At 41.3% G+C, this 14,041-nt stretch overlaps 1 protein-coding gene across 5 annotated transcripts in view; it reads right to left on the bottom strand.

Annotated features, from left to right (window-relative positions):
• Positions 1 to 14,041, bottom strand: part of TRPC4AP (transient receptor potential cation channel subfamily C member 4 associated protein) — a 38,705-nt gene that overhangs the window by 7,758 nt on the left and 16,906 nt on the right. For all 5 annotated transcript variants that reach the window (XM_080403775.1, XM_080403776.1, XM_080403778.1 and 2 more), the window contains 6 exons: positions 13,068 to 13,269; positions 10,922 to 11,110; positions 9,189 to 9,331; positions 4,821 to 4,952; positions 4,077 to 4,135; positions 1,568 to 1,669 (listed from right to left, as the gene is read on the bottom strand). In XM_080403775.1, coding sequence (XP_080259901.1) covers positions 1,568 to 1,669; positions 4,077 to 4,135; positions 4,821 to 4,952; positions 9,189 to 9,331; positions 10,922 to 11,110; positions 13,068 to 13,269 — 827 coding nt within the window. The remainder of the gene's footprint in view (positions 1 to 1,567; positions 1,670 to 4,076; positions 4,136 to 4,820; positions 4,953 to 9,188; positions 9,332 to 10,921; positions 11,111 to 13,067; positions 13,270 to 14,041) is intronic.

The raw sequence follows: 14,041 nt of genomic DNA, 5'->3' as shown, positions 1-14,041 counted from the left end.
TAAATCCTAAAGAAAAATTATTCATTTTCTCTCAAAATTTTAATGATTTCAGAAATACCAATTCACAGCTTGTAGGAATTAAGGGATAAAGAAAAAATATATATAAGACATTTAAGCTTCGGAATGAAAGAAACACAATGCCATTTTGGCCAAGAAATGTAAAGGAAGTTCTAAGTTCCATTTAGGAGGCAGAACGGAGTATGGAAACCTACATACTACATGACTTAGCCGCCTTCTGTACGTAGTAGTAAAAGTATAGAGGCTGTGGAACTACAGTAAGCTTGTGCAGAAGCAATGCCTTGATCTCATGTATCAAGAAAAGCAACATGGCAACAAAATGCCAAGGATGAAAAAGAAACCAAGTTTAGGCCAGAAACAGAGCAATGCTGCCTGCCTGGCTGCACAAACCATCCTGCAGAGAGAGAGTAAGATGCTCCAAGTGGCGCTCTTCTACTCAAAACACACCCCAGCATGCACATTCAGCAGATGCAGGTTAACAACCTACTGCATCGGAATCTTTGCTGGGTACCAACAGCCAGCTGACAAAGCCCCTGTGGGAAGTGGTTTTCTTGCAGCACAATAGCCTGCTCTTACAAACACTCAAGAGAAATAAGGAACTTCGCAGGTTGGAAAAAGCTGTTTATACCCTTGATCTGCTTCCTTTCAGTGTCTTTCCTAAGAGGGTGAGTTTTCCCCTCTAAATACTTACTCCTTTTTGAGCAAAGCCAAAAAGGTACCTGTGCTTAGAAGAAAAGGATCGAGTAATACAGACACCATTTCTTCCCAATTAGGCACAGTATTACGATAATAATTATAATCTAGAAATCCTCTTAGCGAATTCCCTTTTGAAGTGAGGTAAATCTGCTCTGTGCAGACCAAGCCTCTGCTGGTAACTCTGGGAGTATCCTGATAACTAAATTCAGCAAACAGTGTTTCACCGTTGTGTGGTTTGTACATCAGAATCACATATTAAAGAGCTTATTAAATCAAAATAGTCAATCTAGCGGATACAGAATCTCTAGTGGCTTTTTTTGAATAAGTGGTTTAACGTGTTAATCTAATTTAGCTTATTCTAGTTATTAGCTGCTCTTAAAATAAAGACTCTGAGCAGATACACTTAGATCTGTTTATGCAGACTGCAAATGGACATTACATGTGCACAGACTGCTCCTGAATCTCAATACTAAGATTTATTAGCAGCAGCAATTCATGCATTACAGGGATCCCAGTTTACCTTTCAGGTCTGTCTGCGATGCCTGCAGTGAGAAGGGCCAGGCAGACAGGCAGACCTAGCACATTATAATGAAGTCTAGGCCATGAACTCAACCCCCCCAATTTTAGGTTGCTTTTGTTTTTAAAATGTCTTACTCTGACCACGAGCATGCTTTAGATTTGCTAAGGACCATGAATATTGTACAAACCTAGACAACTCCCACTGAAACACGTCACTGAAATCAAAGCAAGCGTGGTGGGCAGAAGAACCTCAAGACAGGTGACATCAAACCTCCCAAATAAGTGCCTGCAAAATGCTAGAAGCTGCTGACCTAAACGCTCTATCCCTACTCACCTGTCTGTGTTGACAACTGCATCAACTTCAGGGATGTTGGCTTTATGGGAGATTGCACTCAGCTCATTAAGTTCTTGGCTATTTAAAAGGAGATACTTGTTCCTAAAGCAAGACAGTTGGGGAGTAGGGGAGAAAAATATGATGAATTTAAAGAAGCAGACAAACGTGCAATTCCACAAAGAGTAAAGCTACGCGCCTGTGAGGGCTGCACGACTAGGCAATCAGCTTTCGCCTCTCTAGCTCTTCACAGCCACGTACACTCTATTCCCCTCCACCACAGTATGCTCCCAAGGTACCCAGCCAGCTGCTGTTTTGTAAACCTCCAAAATTACCAAATGCAAGTTTCAGCACTGACCAGCTTTTGAGGTCGTGTTTTTTTTGCTGACCTGTTCAGAACCTTATAGTTTGTTTTGTAAATATTTGCTTGTGGACACTCGCTCAGCAACATTTTGTTGCATTTCAGAAGACTTAAACAGGAAACTTTTTCACAGCTTCCTACAGTTTTCTCTGCCTTATAGTGACCATGCTCTCTAATCAGTAATAAATCTCAGAAAGCAGAAACTGCAAAAAGAATACTTGATCATCCTGGTATTCCATTACTCTGAGCAAACTGTTTACTCTGGAAATATTTTAAAATTTCATGAAATGCAGAAATCAGGAAAGAAATGCATATAAACCCCAAGGAATCTGCTTGAAATTGTTTATCAAATACTGAGCTTTTCATAATGAAAATCAATTAATTTACCTATAAAGTAAATTAAATGCAGAACAAGTCTGACAAAGTAGAAATGCAGTCCAGAGGCTCCCTCTGACAAGCTCCCTGCCCAAGGCCAGTGTGCTCCCTTAGAGCCCTCCTACTTCAAAGTGCTCAAAACCAGACAGCAAAGATTTATTTTCAGGAAAACTGAGGGAGCACAGGATGCAGTGATGAGTGTGTGCAAAGAGAACCTGTTCATCAAAACATAGCAACTACACAGAAGATAAATTATTAGACCAGAAAGGTGATGGGGATGCCTTCTTGCTTCAAACACTATCTTCCAGATTAGTGCCCACTGAGGCTGTCATGTGAAGCTTCTTTTGATCTGGATCAACAGGTTTCTGTAATGAAAATACAGCCTCTCTCTCCATGCAATAAACAGTTCCACAAGTTTGGTTTATACACAAATTTTACTGAAGTTAACATTAGTACATAAAGTACCTGCTCTCGTCTTGTCCTCAGCTAACTCAGCTTATCTATGATTTCATAGAAAGTTCAAGTAACTATTTATTTTAAAAACACTAACCAGATTCCACACATTCCACTTGCTCAAATGTTACAGCTGAAAGCTGCTTTCTGTTTAAACAAGCCCGAGATCTTTGTAGTAGCCACTTAAGTAGGAACATAATCTAAAGAGATTTTACTGGAAAATCTGGAGTGACTCCTAGGCAAACAATGTCTTCCACGGAGGATTTACAATAGGTCAGCCTTCTCCTTATGTTTACAGATGTCCAGCTCCCCATTCTTAAAGCTAATACTCCACAATCAAAAAGGCTGGTACTTCCAATATGCACATCTAGCAGTACTAGATAAAATCTGTGCAAAAATATCACCCCGGCTGCAGATATAACCAGCTAGGCAAGAAGCGCAATATGCCTCAACTGCAGATGTTTGTAAGGAATCGGGTACCACCTTGCAGGGCTGAATTAGGGGAACAGGACACTGACAGAATGCAAGATATGATTCTACAAGTCAGCATCTGTACTACTGTGCTGGTAATACAGCATTAACAAAACACCAAACAATCCAAAAACCCAAGCAAACTGCATTACTCAAACTACTCCAGCAGACTGGAGCCTTGTAAGTATGCCTTTTGAAGGCAGACAGAAGCTTTCTTCCTATTCCCAACCTAGCTTCCCAATGACTAGCTGCAGATAATTGTTCTCCTAACATTTTCCCATCCAGTTTAATCAGGTCTTCTTCCCTGCTGTCATTCAGACAGCAGTCATGTCTTCCCAGCCTTTTTACAAAGGAAGACGACTATTGATTAACCTCCTCAGAGGTACGCTGTATTTCACCCTGGTCTTCCAACAGCCTTTGTTTCATGCTTGTTCCACTCTGAATTAAACTTGCACATGTCCCCACAGGGTACAGGTAACTCTTGTGAGCACGCTGGCTCACTACCAACTCTCAGAGAGAAAACAGATGAACAGCATCATGAAAGCTGCCCCCTTATTTCTTCAGCCAGAAAGTGCTAACTCATCATATGTATGTTTCGCTTCATTTCAACATGAAGCAAAATGGGCTATTTTCAATCATTCGCAAAGATAGTAAGACATGCCCACCAGAGAGCATATCCTTAGCCTTTTCACGGCAGGAGCTAAAAGGTACGTGACTGACTGAGTCTAGTTTCAGGATGGTACACTGTGCCATTTCCACGGAGCCTGCATGGTGCCTAGGACACCCGGTGTAAACTGCAACCAGGCAAACAATACCGTGGAGCCACAACCTACCACAGCTCTTCATACTCACTCATGGTGATCACTAAAGCTCTGAAGAAGCCTCAAGAACTGTATCTTTAAAGTAATGTCCTAAAAGAGAGACAAGAACGTTAAAAAAAATAATTGCTTTAGTATTTTTGGACATTAGTAGTTACCAAGCTGACATGAAACAGCTGAATTGAAAACCTATCCCAATCAAACCCATTTGGACAGCAAAGCAAGTGACCTGCAGAAATGGAGAAGGCTGCACTTCGCAGGCTTCCCAAAATAGAACAGAAGCGGAGACTGCCTCCAAGCCTATGCATCTAATGGTTAATAATTTCTTTTCACTGCCAAGTCAAAAAGGCTCATCACCGTATTGATGAATTTAAAATATCTAGGTTTGAAATAAATAAATAAAAGCAAGCAACAAAACCCCCAACCCCTCAAAAAACCTGACTGTGATCCATTTTGTGTTCTGTGCTTCTCCTTGCTAGACCTGCTAGCTATCACTTCCTTAAGTTTTGATCATCCTTTACCTTTGGCCTCCAGGGACCACAGAATTAACCCCTTTCCCAGTTCCTAAACCAGGGATGAGGGGAAAGGCTAAATTGCCCTCTGCTAAATTGCTAGACAGCCAAAGATAAAGACTTAAGTGAAAACAGTAATTCACAAAAATCTGAATGCTCCCACATCTCAATTCATTTATTATACAAGCACTTGGTTACTCAGTACAACTCTTCAGAATTATATGATAGGATAAAAATCCAATTACAGAATTTAAAAAGTTACTCACTGGGCTACAATCACAATTTTGATTGTGTCCATGCAGAACGAGGGCTGATGCCGAGTGCTTTCTCCAGATCAGTTTGTCAAACAAGTTATTGAGGCCAGGAATCAGTTTGAACTCTGCTATCATTTTATGAACCTGGAAAAAAGAGAAGTATATACTCATTTGCTGCAGCCTCAAGTATGGATATAAGATCGTCTGGTAAACAGATGGGCACAATTACATCATCCTCTGACAGCAGAAAGAGTGAATTATTTTACCAAACATCATCTGTTTCTGTTAACATGCACACTAACCATGGTGTATCACTAGAGTAGTTTCCATTTGGTGGACACAGATAGAACACAGGTATTTTGGGGGGAAGCTGTGAGCCAGTGCTTCAGTTAACCACTGTGCCTCTGGAAACAGCTTTGGACACCAGCGGATCACTTACAGCACACGGAAAATACATCTACACCTAACTTCTATGTACCACAAAACTAAGCTGGGAATATTTTGCTGCCAGTCATCACTGAACATCCTTTGCCTTCCTAGTTCACTGCCGAAGCTGAGGTAGTCCTCTGAAGACAACACAAACTATCGATACCGTTTCTGTTCAAGTGACCTAGGCAGGAGTTCTGAGCAAAGCAGAGACCAGCAGCAACACAACCACACTGCAGTTCAAGTGCTGCTCCTTCAGGTTAAGGGGAAGTTGAACATCTTTAGAGAATACTCAGAAGAGAAGAAAATGCCAAATTACTCAGGTTTATTTATCAGTCTGCTGGCCAAGCCAGGACGCAGTACATCATGATGTGTTTGAAAGGGATTATAGAGTCACTCATGTAAAAAAGCTACTAATTTTGGTGTGAACAGCTGTTAAGTACCTTCAGTCCAAGCTGTGATATTTTCGATGTAAGCAATTTGGAAGATGAGGAATAGGAGAAATACGAAGAGGGACCCTCATCAGCTGTAGGCCTATGACAAGCAGTATCTCATGCTATGTGGTGCAAATGAAAGCCACGCATGATCAGGAAGCCCAATAGGCTGTAAAAATCAAGTGCCCAAAGCAGTAATGGACGTGTTCCTTAAAATTAACTCACCAAAACAATAACCTAGGTCATGCAGAATTATAACTAGCAGTATTTCAAGCAGATCGCTCCATTTTGTTCCATCCAAAATGATTAAAAAAAATATTTGAAGCTTATGTTATTTTACAGGTTTTAATTCTTATTGTTGTTTGCAGCATACCTGATGACCTTTTACAATGCTCTTGGCTGAAGCTATCAACTTTCCCATCTATGTAGAAATCACATTCCCGCTGCTAGGCAGCTCTGAATATCACACCTGAAGAAGCACACAGCTCCTTCCCACCTCACCCGTGCTACCCTGACAGACTGCAAAGCTTGGAGTCCTTCAGTGCTCCCTCACTTTAAAAGGCTCTTGGACACATTGATCTAGTCACAAGCCTTCAACAAAAACAACCCTGAGGAATCTCTCTGAACAAAGCACTCCCTGTAGTCCCCCATCCCTCAGCGGCCAGCATGGCACAAGCACAACATGATGAAACGAAGCGTGCAAGCTGCCTACAAGAGCCTTGGCCCCTCGCTAAAGGAACTCTCCATGCTCATTTTAACTCATGAATCTGCTCCTTTCCACTCAGAGCATAATCTGCTTGTTTGAAATTACTCACCCCTAATTTCAAGTGTTTAGTTTACTTTCAGTTTGCTTAACTCCAAGTTCTCACCTGACAGACGGCTGCATGACAAAGCTCCTGACTCACAACAATTGTCTTTGGGATAGTTTGTGATTCAGACCCCACACTCATTATACCTACTCAGCCTAGGGATGCCAAAACAATCCCTGCTCTGCATTCATCCTTCAAACCCCTTTAGCTTTTTCCTGTTGCTGCCCAGCTTCACATGAATTGCTCTGTTGCCTTTTCACTACTAAAACTATTACAAGCTTCTGCTGCATGCAGTTTGGCAGGAGCAAGTAAATCAGCTGATTGCGTTTCACCACAATACAGACATGCAAGACAGCCTACAAAAATATGTAACAAGTATAATTTAGGGTGAGACCATAATGAGAAGGAAGCAAAGGCACAGATCTGCAGTAAAACATCACTTATCCCCTCAAGGGTGTGATCATCCCCAGCGTGGCAGCAAGTAGGAGCCAAGTCACTGCTAGCACAGTTGTCAATTTATGCAAGTTAGCCAGGAGTCAAATTCAAACCAAGGATTTAGAGTAAACGTTCAGCAACAGGTCGAGTTTGTTAGGAAGCTGTATCATGCTTCAAGCAAATGCCGGGCCATTACGTCGATTATCATAGTGGATTGAAGCAGGTTTGTGATGCCCTTTAGAAATTCTATGCAAAATTATTCCAATATAAAACCAGAAAGACCTTTGGCTGCTCACACTGGGAGACTGGCATCACAGATCCTGTGCTTTTATTCCCTCATAGGAAAAGAGATACCAACAAGCAGCTGAAATGCTTGCCAGTGAGGGTGCTATTGCTGACGCTGCTGTTCCCTACTTATTGGAGCTTTCCACATAGAACAGCTCAGCTCCAGTTCTTAATCCGACTGCTTCTCAGGAAGGGGCGTGGATTTGCATTGGCCACACAAGAAAACTTTATGTAGATAAGGACTGAAGGATATATCATGTGTTTCAAAGGCAGTGGATTTTACAAAAAGAAGAGCTGGCTCTGCACAGTAAGTGTTTGGGAACAAAGTAACTCGAATCTTTCAAGAATTCAATTCCAGTCTTGAATCAGCCCTGGAGAAGAAGCAGAGAACCGCACGCCAGCTTTATCTGCAGATAGGTTCTCCATTTGCATGGGGGCAGAAGTAGCAGAGAATGAGTAAAACACTTTTCCCAGGAAATTTAAAAAGTCACTTTCAAAGCTAGCTATTTCAGCAGGACACTTTTCACCCTGTCACATTTGGCAATAACACTCTAGAACTGACCCAGGGACGTCAGGAAGGTAGCACCTCCAGCTCCCGGAACAGGCTGCAGCTGGATGAATGCAAGCTGCAAGTAGTTTCTGCAGTATCTATGAAACTGCATTCTTGTGGTGAAATCAGGCAGGGATGAATTATCTGACTTGATACAATGGAAAGAAAAGTCCTCCTAACAGATCCATGTTCTGGTAATTCCAATTATGCTGTAGGACATTATTATTATTTTTAATTTTTATGCCCAACAGAAACAGTACATCTAAAAGGAATGACAACAGGATTATGAGTTTCTTGTGGTAGTAATTGTGGTTTCTGCAAGAATTGCTAGTTTCCTCTGGTTAATATTATACAGAATCTATTTCTTTTTAATCTTGAGTATCCATCTGTAGGTTCAGAGTGAACAGGTTAGTTATATTCAGGGCTGTAGTACACACTTCTATTTTAAATTCAGATTATGAGATTTAAGAGACTACCTGTGGAGAGTATTTGTGATTCCTATACAGTCAGAGGTTACTAGCAAAGAACAAAATACTCAAGACAGATGTGCTCAAGCATCAGTCCCCCAGCACGGCTACTCTTGCCTAATACAACAGTCCTTCAACAACTCCAAACAATCTGACCCTCCCAATCTCTAGGGCATCTGAATGCCCCTGCTATTCCAAGCTGCTCTGCTGAGCTGAGCAGACTACCAATGCTGGAAAGCTGTCAAAACTGCACCAATGGATTGCTTTTCTTTTTCCTTCACAATATGCTTTTGACTCACTTAAACCATAGCCAAGCTGCAGTGACTGGCTCTCCACATAGGGAACAAATTATTCTTCATTTCAAAGGCAATGAATACGAAAGGAACAGATGAGTGGGATTTCTAGGTAGAGCCTAGCACAGACAGCACTGAAAAGTATCCTCCCAGCTGAGAGTTTAACATGCTCACACTCAGCTGAGACATGGGAACCTACTGCAAAAACCATCCACTCACAAATCACCCCAGAAGATTTCCAAAAGTGAAAGGAGCCCAAGAAGGGAAAGGCCTGAAGGGGCTCCATCCAAGCAGGTCACCGGCAGAGCAGGAAGGGGAAGAACACTTGGCTGCAGCTCCTGCAACATCCAGGTACAGCCACACAGAGACAGGATGACTCACCCAGGAGGCATCCTTCTGCATCCATCCTGCACCAGAGCAGCAGCTTGGCAGACTGGCAGACCAATCCCCCAACACACACAGGTCAGCACAACTTGTGACAAGCCCTGCCCAGTGGCTCATTCTCCCTCTCTGCAATGAAACACTGCCTGTTTGTTTGTGCGTCGCTGCAGTGATGGGATTTGCCCAGCTTTATGCCTTGAGCTTTGCTCTTCATGTTTCTGTGCCCATGACCTAATTAACAAGCACTTAGGTTTAAAGACACATCAACTTCTGTATGCCTGACCCTTTCCAAGTGCTCACCTGATTCCTTTGTCTCCCCATGAGCAGCACACAGAGAACATACAACACCTCCAGCTTGTACATAATCTCATGCATGATCTTCATGGACTGTGGAAGCTGTGTTCGTGTGGAGGTGTTGGCCAATCCACTTTCATCCGAAGACTCTGAACAAGAAGGCAAAGATGTGAGCCTGAGGCAGCATCAACAGGAAAGGATTTGTTACAGTTATTACTTTTACACTGAAATACAGCAGATGTAAGACCAGTACGTCTGCCTGAATCTTCTTCTCAACTAAAAATAGTGAAATACAACAAATACAGAAAAGAAAAAAATATAACTGGAACTTTTCCATAATAACCTTAATGGCATCATCTAACTAAAGTAAGTAGGATCACCTATATGAATTAATAAACTACTGCACCAGAAAGGACATGGCAGTAAAGGTAATAAAAGTAGGGGTAAGATTATCAGAAGCATTTACTATCAGTCTACTTTAATTTCATACCTCAGTACCAGTATACTCAGGCCACAGATAAATAATTTTCATTAGCCCTATCTAGAATTGCACTGCTAAAGACAGAATTAGGACACAAACCACCGTGATTGCAAGTGGAAAACCTGACAGAAATCATGAGTGACAGAGGAAGAAAATAAGGACAGAGTGAACTTACAGGGTTCAGAAAGGAGTTAGCTCTGTGCACAATACATAACTAAGTGATGAACTGTCCTGCCACAGGACAGTGAATACTTTTTGAACCCATGTGAAGAAACAGTAACTAGGCAAACACACAAAAGAAGGAAACCATCAAAGGCTAAAAGGCATAGACGCCACCTCTGACTCACAAGTCCCTAAGCCACAAGCCACTGGAGACTGAGAAAGTTCTGGGAAAGCACATCTAGGTTTGCTTGCTAACTGATGTTGTGGGTCAAGAGCTGCGACTGGGCACATTCCACCTCGAAAAAATTGCCTTGTGAATTCCATTCCAAAATACCAAGTGTTCTCCAGTTTCCACCAAGTTGGTGTGTATAAAGGTATGTGTGAGATGCTGTGGGAGCACTCACATTTTTTGTGCATTTTCAGGAGTTTTAATAATTAATTGCTACAAAACTAATGAGCTGGATAAGGAAGAAAGTTTTCCAAAGAAGCAGAGAAGCAAAGATTTAGATGTCAAAATTTTGGGATAATTCTCCTTATGTTACCAGGTACTTGGAGTTCTACAAGACATACGTTGCGTTTTTGTAATATTGAAGGGTGAAGAAACAAACCACATGCTTGTATTTTGCTAAGGTTATATTAACACTTACATATGCTCACCTGGAACAATTTAATTTTGCTAGAGCTACCTTTCCTTTTTAAAGAAGGGACCACTCGCTTGGTATGAAGTATTTGGACGTAAAGCCATCAGGCTAAGTTCTAGAGCAAAAGCTGGTAAAGTCACTTACCTCAGATGTGTGTTATTTTTGTCACTCCAGGGAGCTTTAGTGCTGAGGATGTACAGCGTTACCTAGCTGTGCAGAGGGCACAGTTTGCTGCACATTTCCTTTTGCTAAATTCAGTTTACAGAAAAAAATAATAAAAAAATCATGGCTATGTGAGAACCAAATGGGAGTCAGACTTAAATACTGACAAGTCAGCTTTTCACACAAAAAAAAAGAGGCATCCATACCGTCTGAAAGGAAAACACATGGCAAGCACTGAAGAAAGTTAAGATACGCATCAGCCAACGGTGGCTAGAGGATTGCAAGCCAGATACCTGTACTGCTCTGCTCTGCCTCTTCATTTGCCACTCTCATTAGTGCATCAAGTACTAGTGCATTGTCCAGCCAGGTGTACCATTCTTCCAACTCCTGGAGGAAGCTGGAAGTACCTGTTGTTTCAGACACCTTCCGTGTTGCCAGTTTGCACAATCGCTCAATGAAGCCTGGAATATTCAGAAGTGTAGCTGAAAAAGAAAAATATGATTTTATTACAATTTAACACCACCAACAAAACAGCCATCAAACCCTCGATACCACAAGGTACCAAAACATCTACATTAGTAACATAGAAGAGTACACAGAAACAAATTGCATCTGGTTAAAGAGATCCAAAGGTGGAAGAGGTTGATGTGCTAGGACTGGAATAGAATGTACATACCCTAGGAATGGTTCAATCAGTGGTAGAATAGTTTGTGCTGGACTTACACTGGAAAAAACATAGTTCTACCCTACTCTAACTGCTTGTTTCCAGACAATTCCATTTGGGAGGCACTGCTGTTTTCCAGTCCACAGTGAGTCAATACAAAGGAACTGATCTGGCTGAAAATTAAGCTGGCAGAAATAAAGCAGCAGCCCTTGGAAGGGGCAGGTCCACCTTCCCTTTCCTCTGTGCAATGCTACCTCCTTCATTTTACTAGCTCACTTCAGTAGCTGGGTGGAAAGCTGTTAGATTTTTAAGTACTAGTTTCCTGAATTAGCTCATCATGGAACAACACAGATGGGGAACAAGTCATAGTAGCCCAAAGTCAGAGGGTTTTAATTGTTGTGGAACTGCACCCTTAGAAACAGCAGTTCAAGGACAGAAGTCACTGGCCTCCAAGATGCTTGTGGGGGTGCTAGGAGCTGCATTTTGTCCTAAAGTTTTCACAAGAAAAGCTTAATTACAGAACCTGGTTATTATTGATACATGGCTAAGCCTTCACTTCACTACACACTTGCATATGCAAGTAGAAAAGGACAAAGAATTTGACCATGAACACTATGTGAAAGAGTGTTGAGATTCTGCCTGCTGGTACCATCTCTGAAAGAATAAGCTCTCTGATAAAATTTTTAAAATGGAATATGCTTTATCGTCTTAGTCTCCAATCACGCAAACAAAACCCATCAGTTAACCATTTGATTAGCTAAGTTCAGCTCAGCAGGATCCAAGCTTGTTCACTTTAACTAATTTTAATTAAACTTTGTACCTACACCTACACATACTCGTCCATTGCTCTTTACAAGCAAGCTCTGGCAAGCACAGGGCAGAAGACAATACATCATCCCCCTTTAAAGTCTCTCAGCTTCTGCCTGCTGTATCGTGCTATCCATCCCTCAGTGGATGCTGTAGAGGTGGCAGCAGTTACAAACGGAGCTTTGTTGTTCATGGCTAACAAGAAATGTTAGAAGATGTGAGAACCAGCTCCAAAACCTCTTTCTGTACTTCCCAAAAATTCTCATTTGCATGGGCCTATGCAAACATCTGCTTCACAAGCCCAAGAGCTTTTCAGCATAGTAAGAGCTGAAAACAGCAGTTTCTACATTTGAGGGTACTTTAAAGTAAATCTCTTAAATTCATACTCATCCTTCTAACCAGACTTCTGCATCTGAGAGGTACCCCACGCAATAAGTAAACCAACCCTGTGCCCAAAGCTGAAGCTGAGATTAGACCTACAAATTTCCAAGGGTCATGTGCTAATGGTGGGCAACATGATTAATATTAAACACACTTTACTTGTGGATAAAGAAAGACATCCTGCTCAGGACAATGTCAGATAAAACTAGAGAAGGAACTGCTCTGACAGTAACCATGCTGCATGCAGTTTCTGGAATTCATATTTTAAGGAGGACACAGAATTACTGAGAGTTGCTAAAGGGAAAGCCATGGAAGTGACTGAGGGATAGAAAACAAACTCAATTATTTTAAGCCACTCAGGTCATCAGAGGGCTGAAATGACAGAAATTAACTCACCTAATTACCAACATCACATGACACTGAAAGCTACAAAGTTTCCAGGAAAGTGCTAGAGGAGAAAAATGCTTTGTAAGACAGAATACTTACAGTATCCTCTAGAAACATAGGCCACAGATGTGACATTGAGAAGAGGGAAACTTTACACACTATTGAGATTCTTCTGCATTTGTTCATAATGTAAAAATTACCTTGATTAATTTCAGCACGAGAAGGACCCAAGTTTTTTTTCTGCTGGGCATTTTTGGCAAGAAGTGTGTGCTTGTCATCGCTTCCTGTGTCAAGTTCAGAAATTGTAACAGCAAGGATCCTGCAGAAGTTCGCAAGCTGCTGCTGATCAAAACTGGACACAAGGCTCGCAAGATTGGGAATATCATCCAGCTGTATCATTTCCTGGAGGAGGCAACATCAACTGATTAAGTCACATGTGATGCTGAATGAGTGAACACAGAAACAGCCAGAAGGCTTCAGCTACAGATCTTTTTCCCGGAGAGATCTGTTTTATTTCAATGTTAGTAAAAGAGAAGCAAGTAGGCAGTGACAAGTGAAGAATCTGAAAACAGCTGTGATTTACAACTAGTATCACTTCCATTTATCAATTCCAAAAGTATAGATAACCATATTTTAAAGACTAAGTACCAACCTAAAATTTGGGGGGCTTTTTTTCTTTTAACTAAAAAAACCCAAACAGACCCCAAAACCAAACTCACAACCTCATTTAACACACAAATTAATTTAGATACTAAAAAGTTTCAATTCTTTTTCCATTTCTCTATTTTCTTTGACTCACAGATGAGGACTTCTAGATTGTATTTCTCAGTCTTTCATCAAAAGATCTTTTCAATATAAAGATATTTAAAACAATTTTCAGCAAAAAGCATTCATATAAACTAAGCTTGTTGCCTGTATCAGGAAGTACATAATTCTCAACCTCACTCTAAAAACTGTAACAAGTTATAGAATCCTGACCCTCCCCACAAAATGTCCAGTCACATTTCATTCAGGGTTTTCCCAGGATTATACCTCTAATATTTTATTTGCATCACATCAGGGCACTAAGCTGTAATGATACCAGCAAGCAAGTTCAAAAGCCTAGTTTGTGCAGAAGACTTAAGTGGCTTGTTCCCCCAGCCTACAACTTCTCAGAGAGGTGAGAAACGCCAAG

Source organism: Falco punctatus (genome assembly GCF_963210335.1).
Source record: "Falco punctatus genome assembly, chromosome: 10".
Classification (NCBI taxonomy): domain Eukaryota; kingdom Metazoa; phylum Chordata; class Aves; order Falconiformes; family Falconidae; genus Falco; species Falco punctatus.
This window is presented reverse-complemented; position numbering and strand designations above follow the sequence as displayed.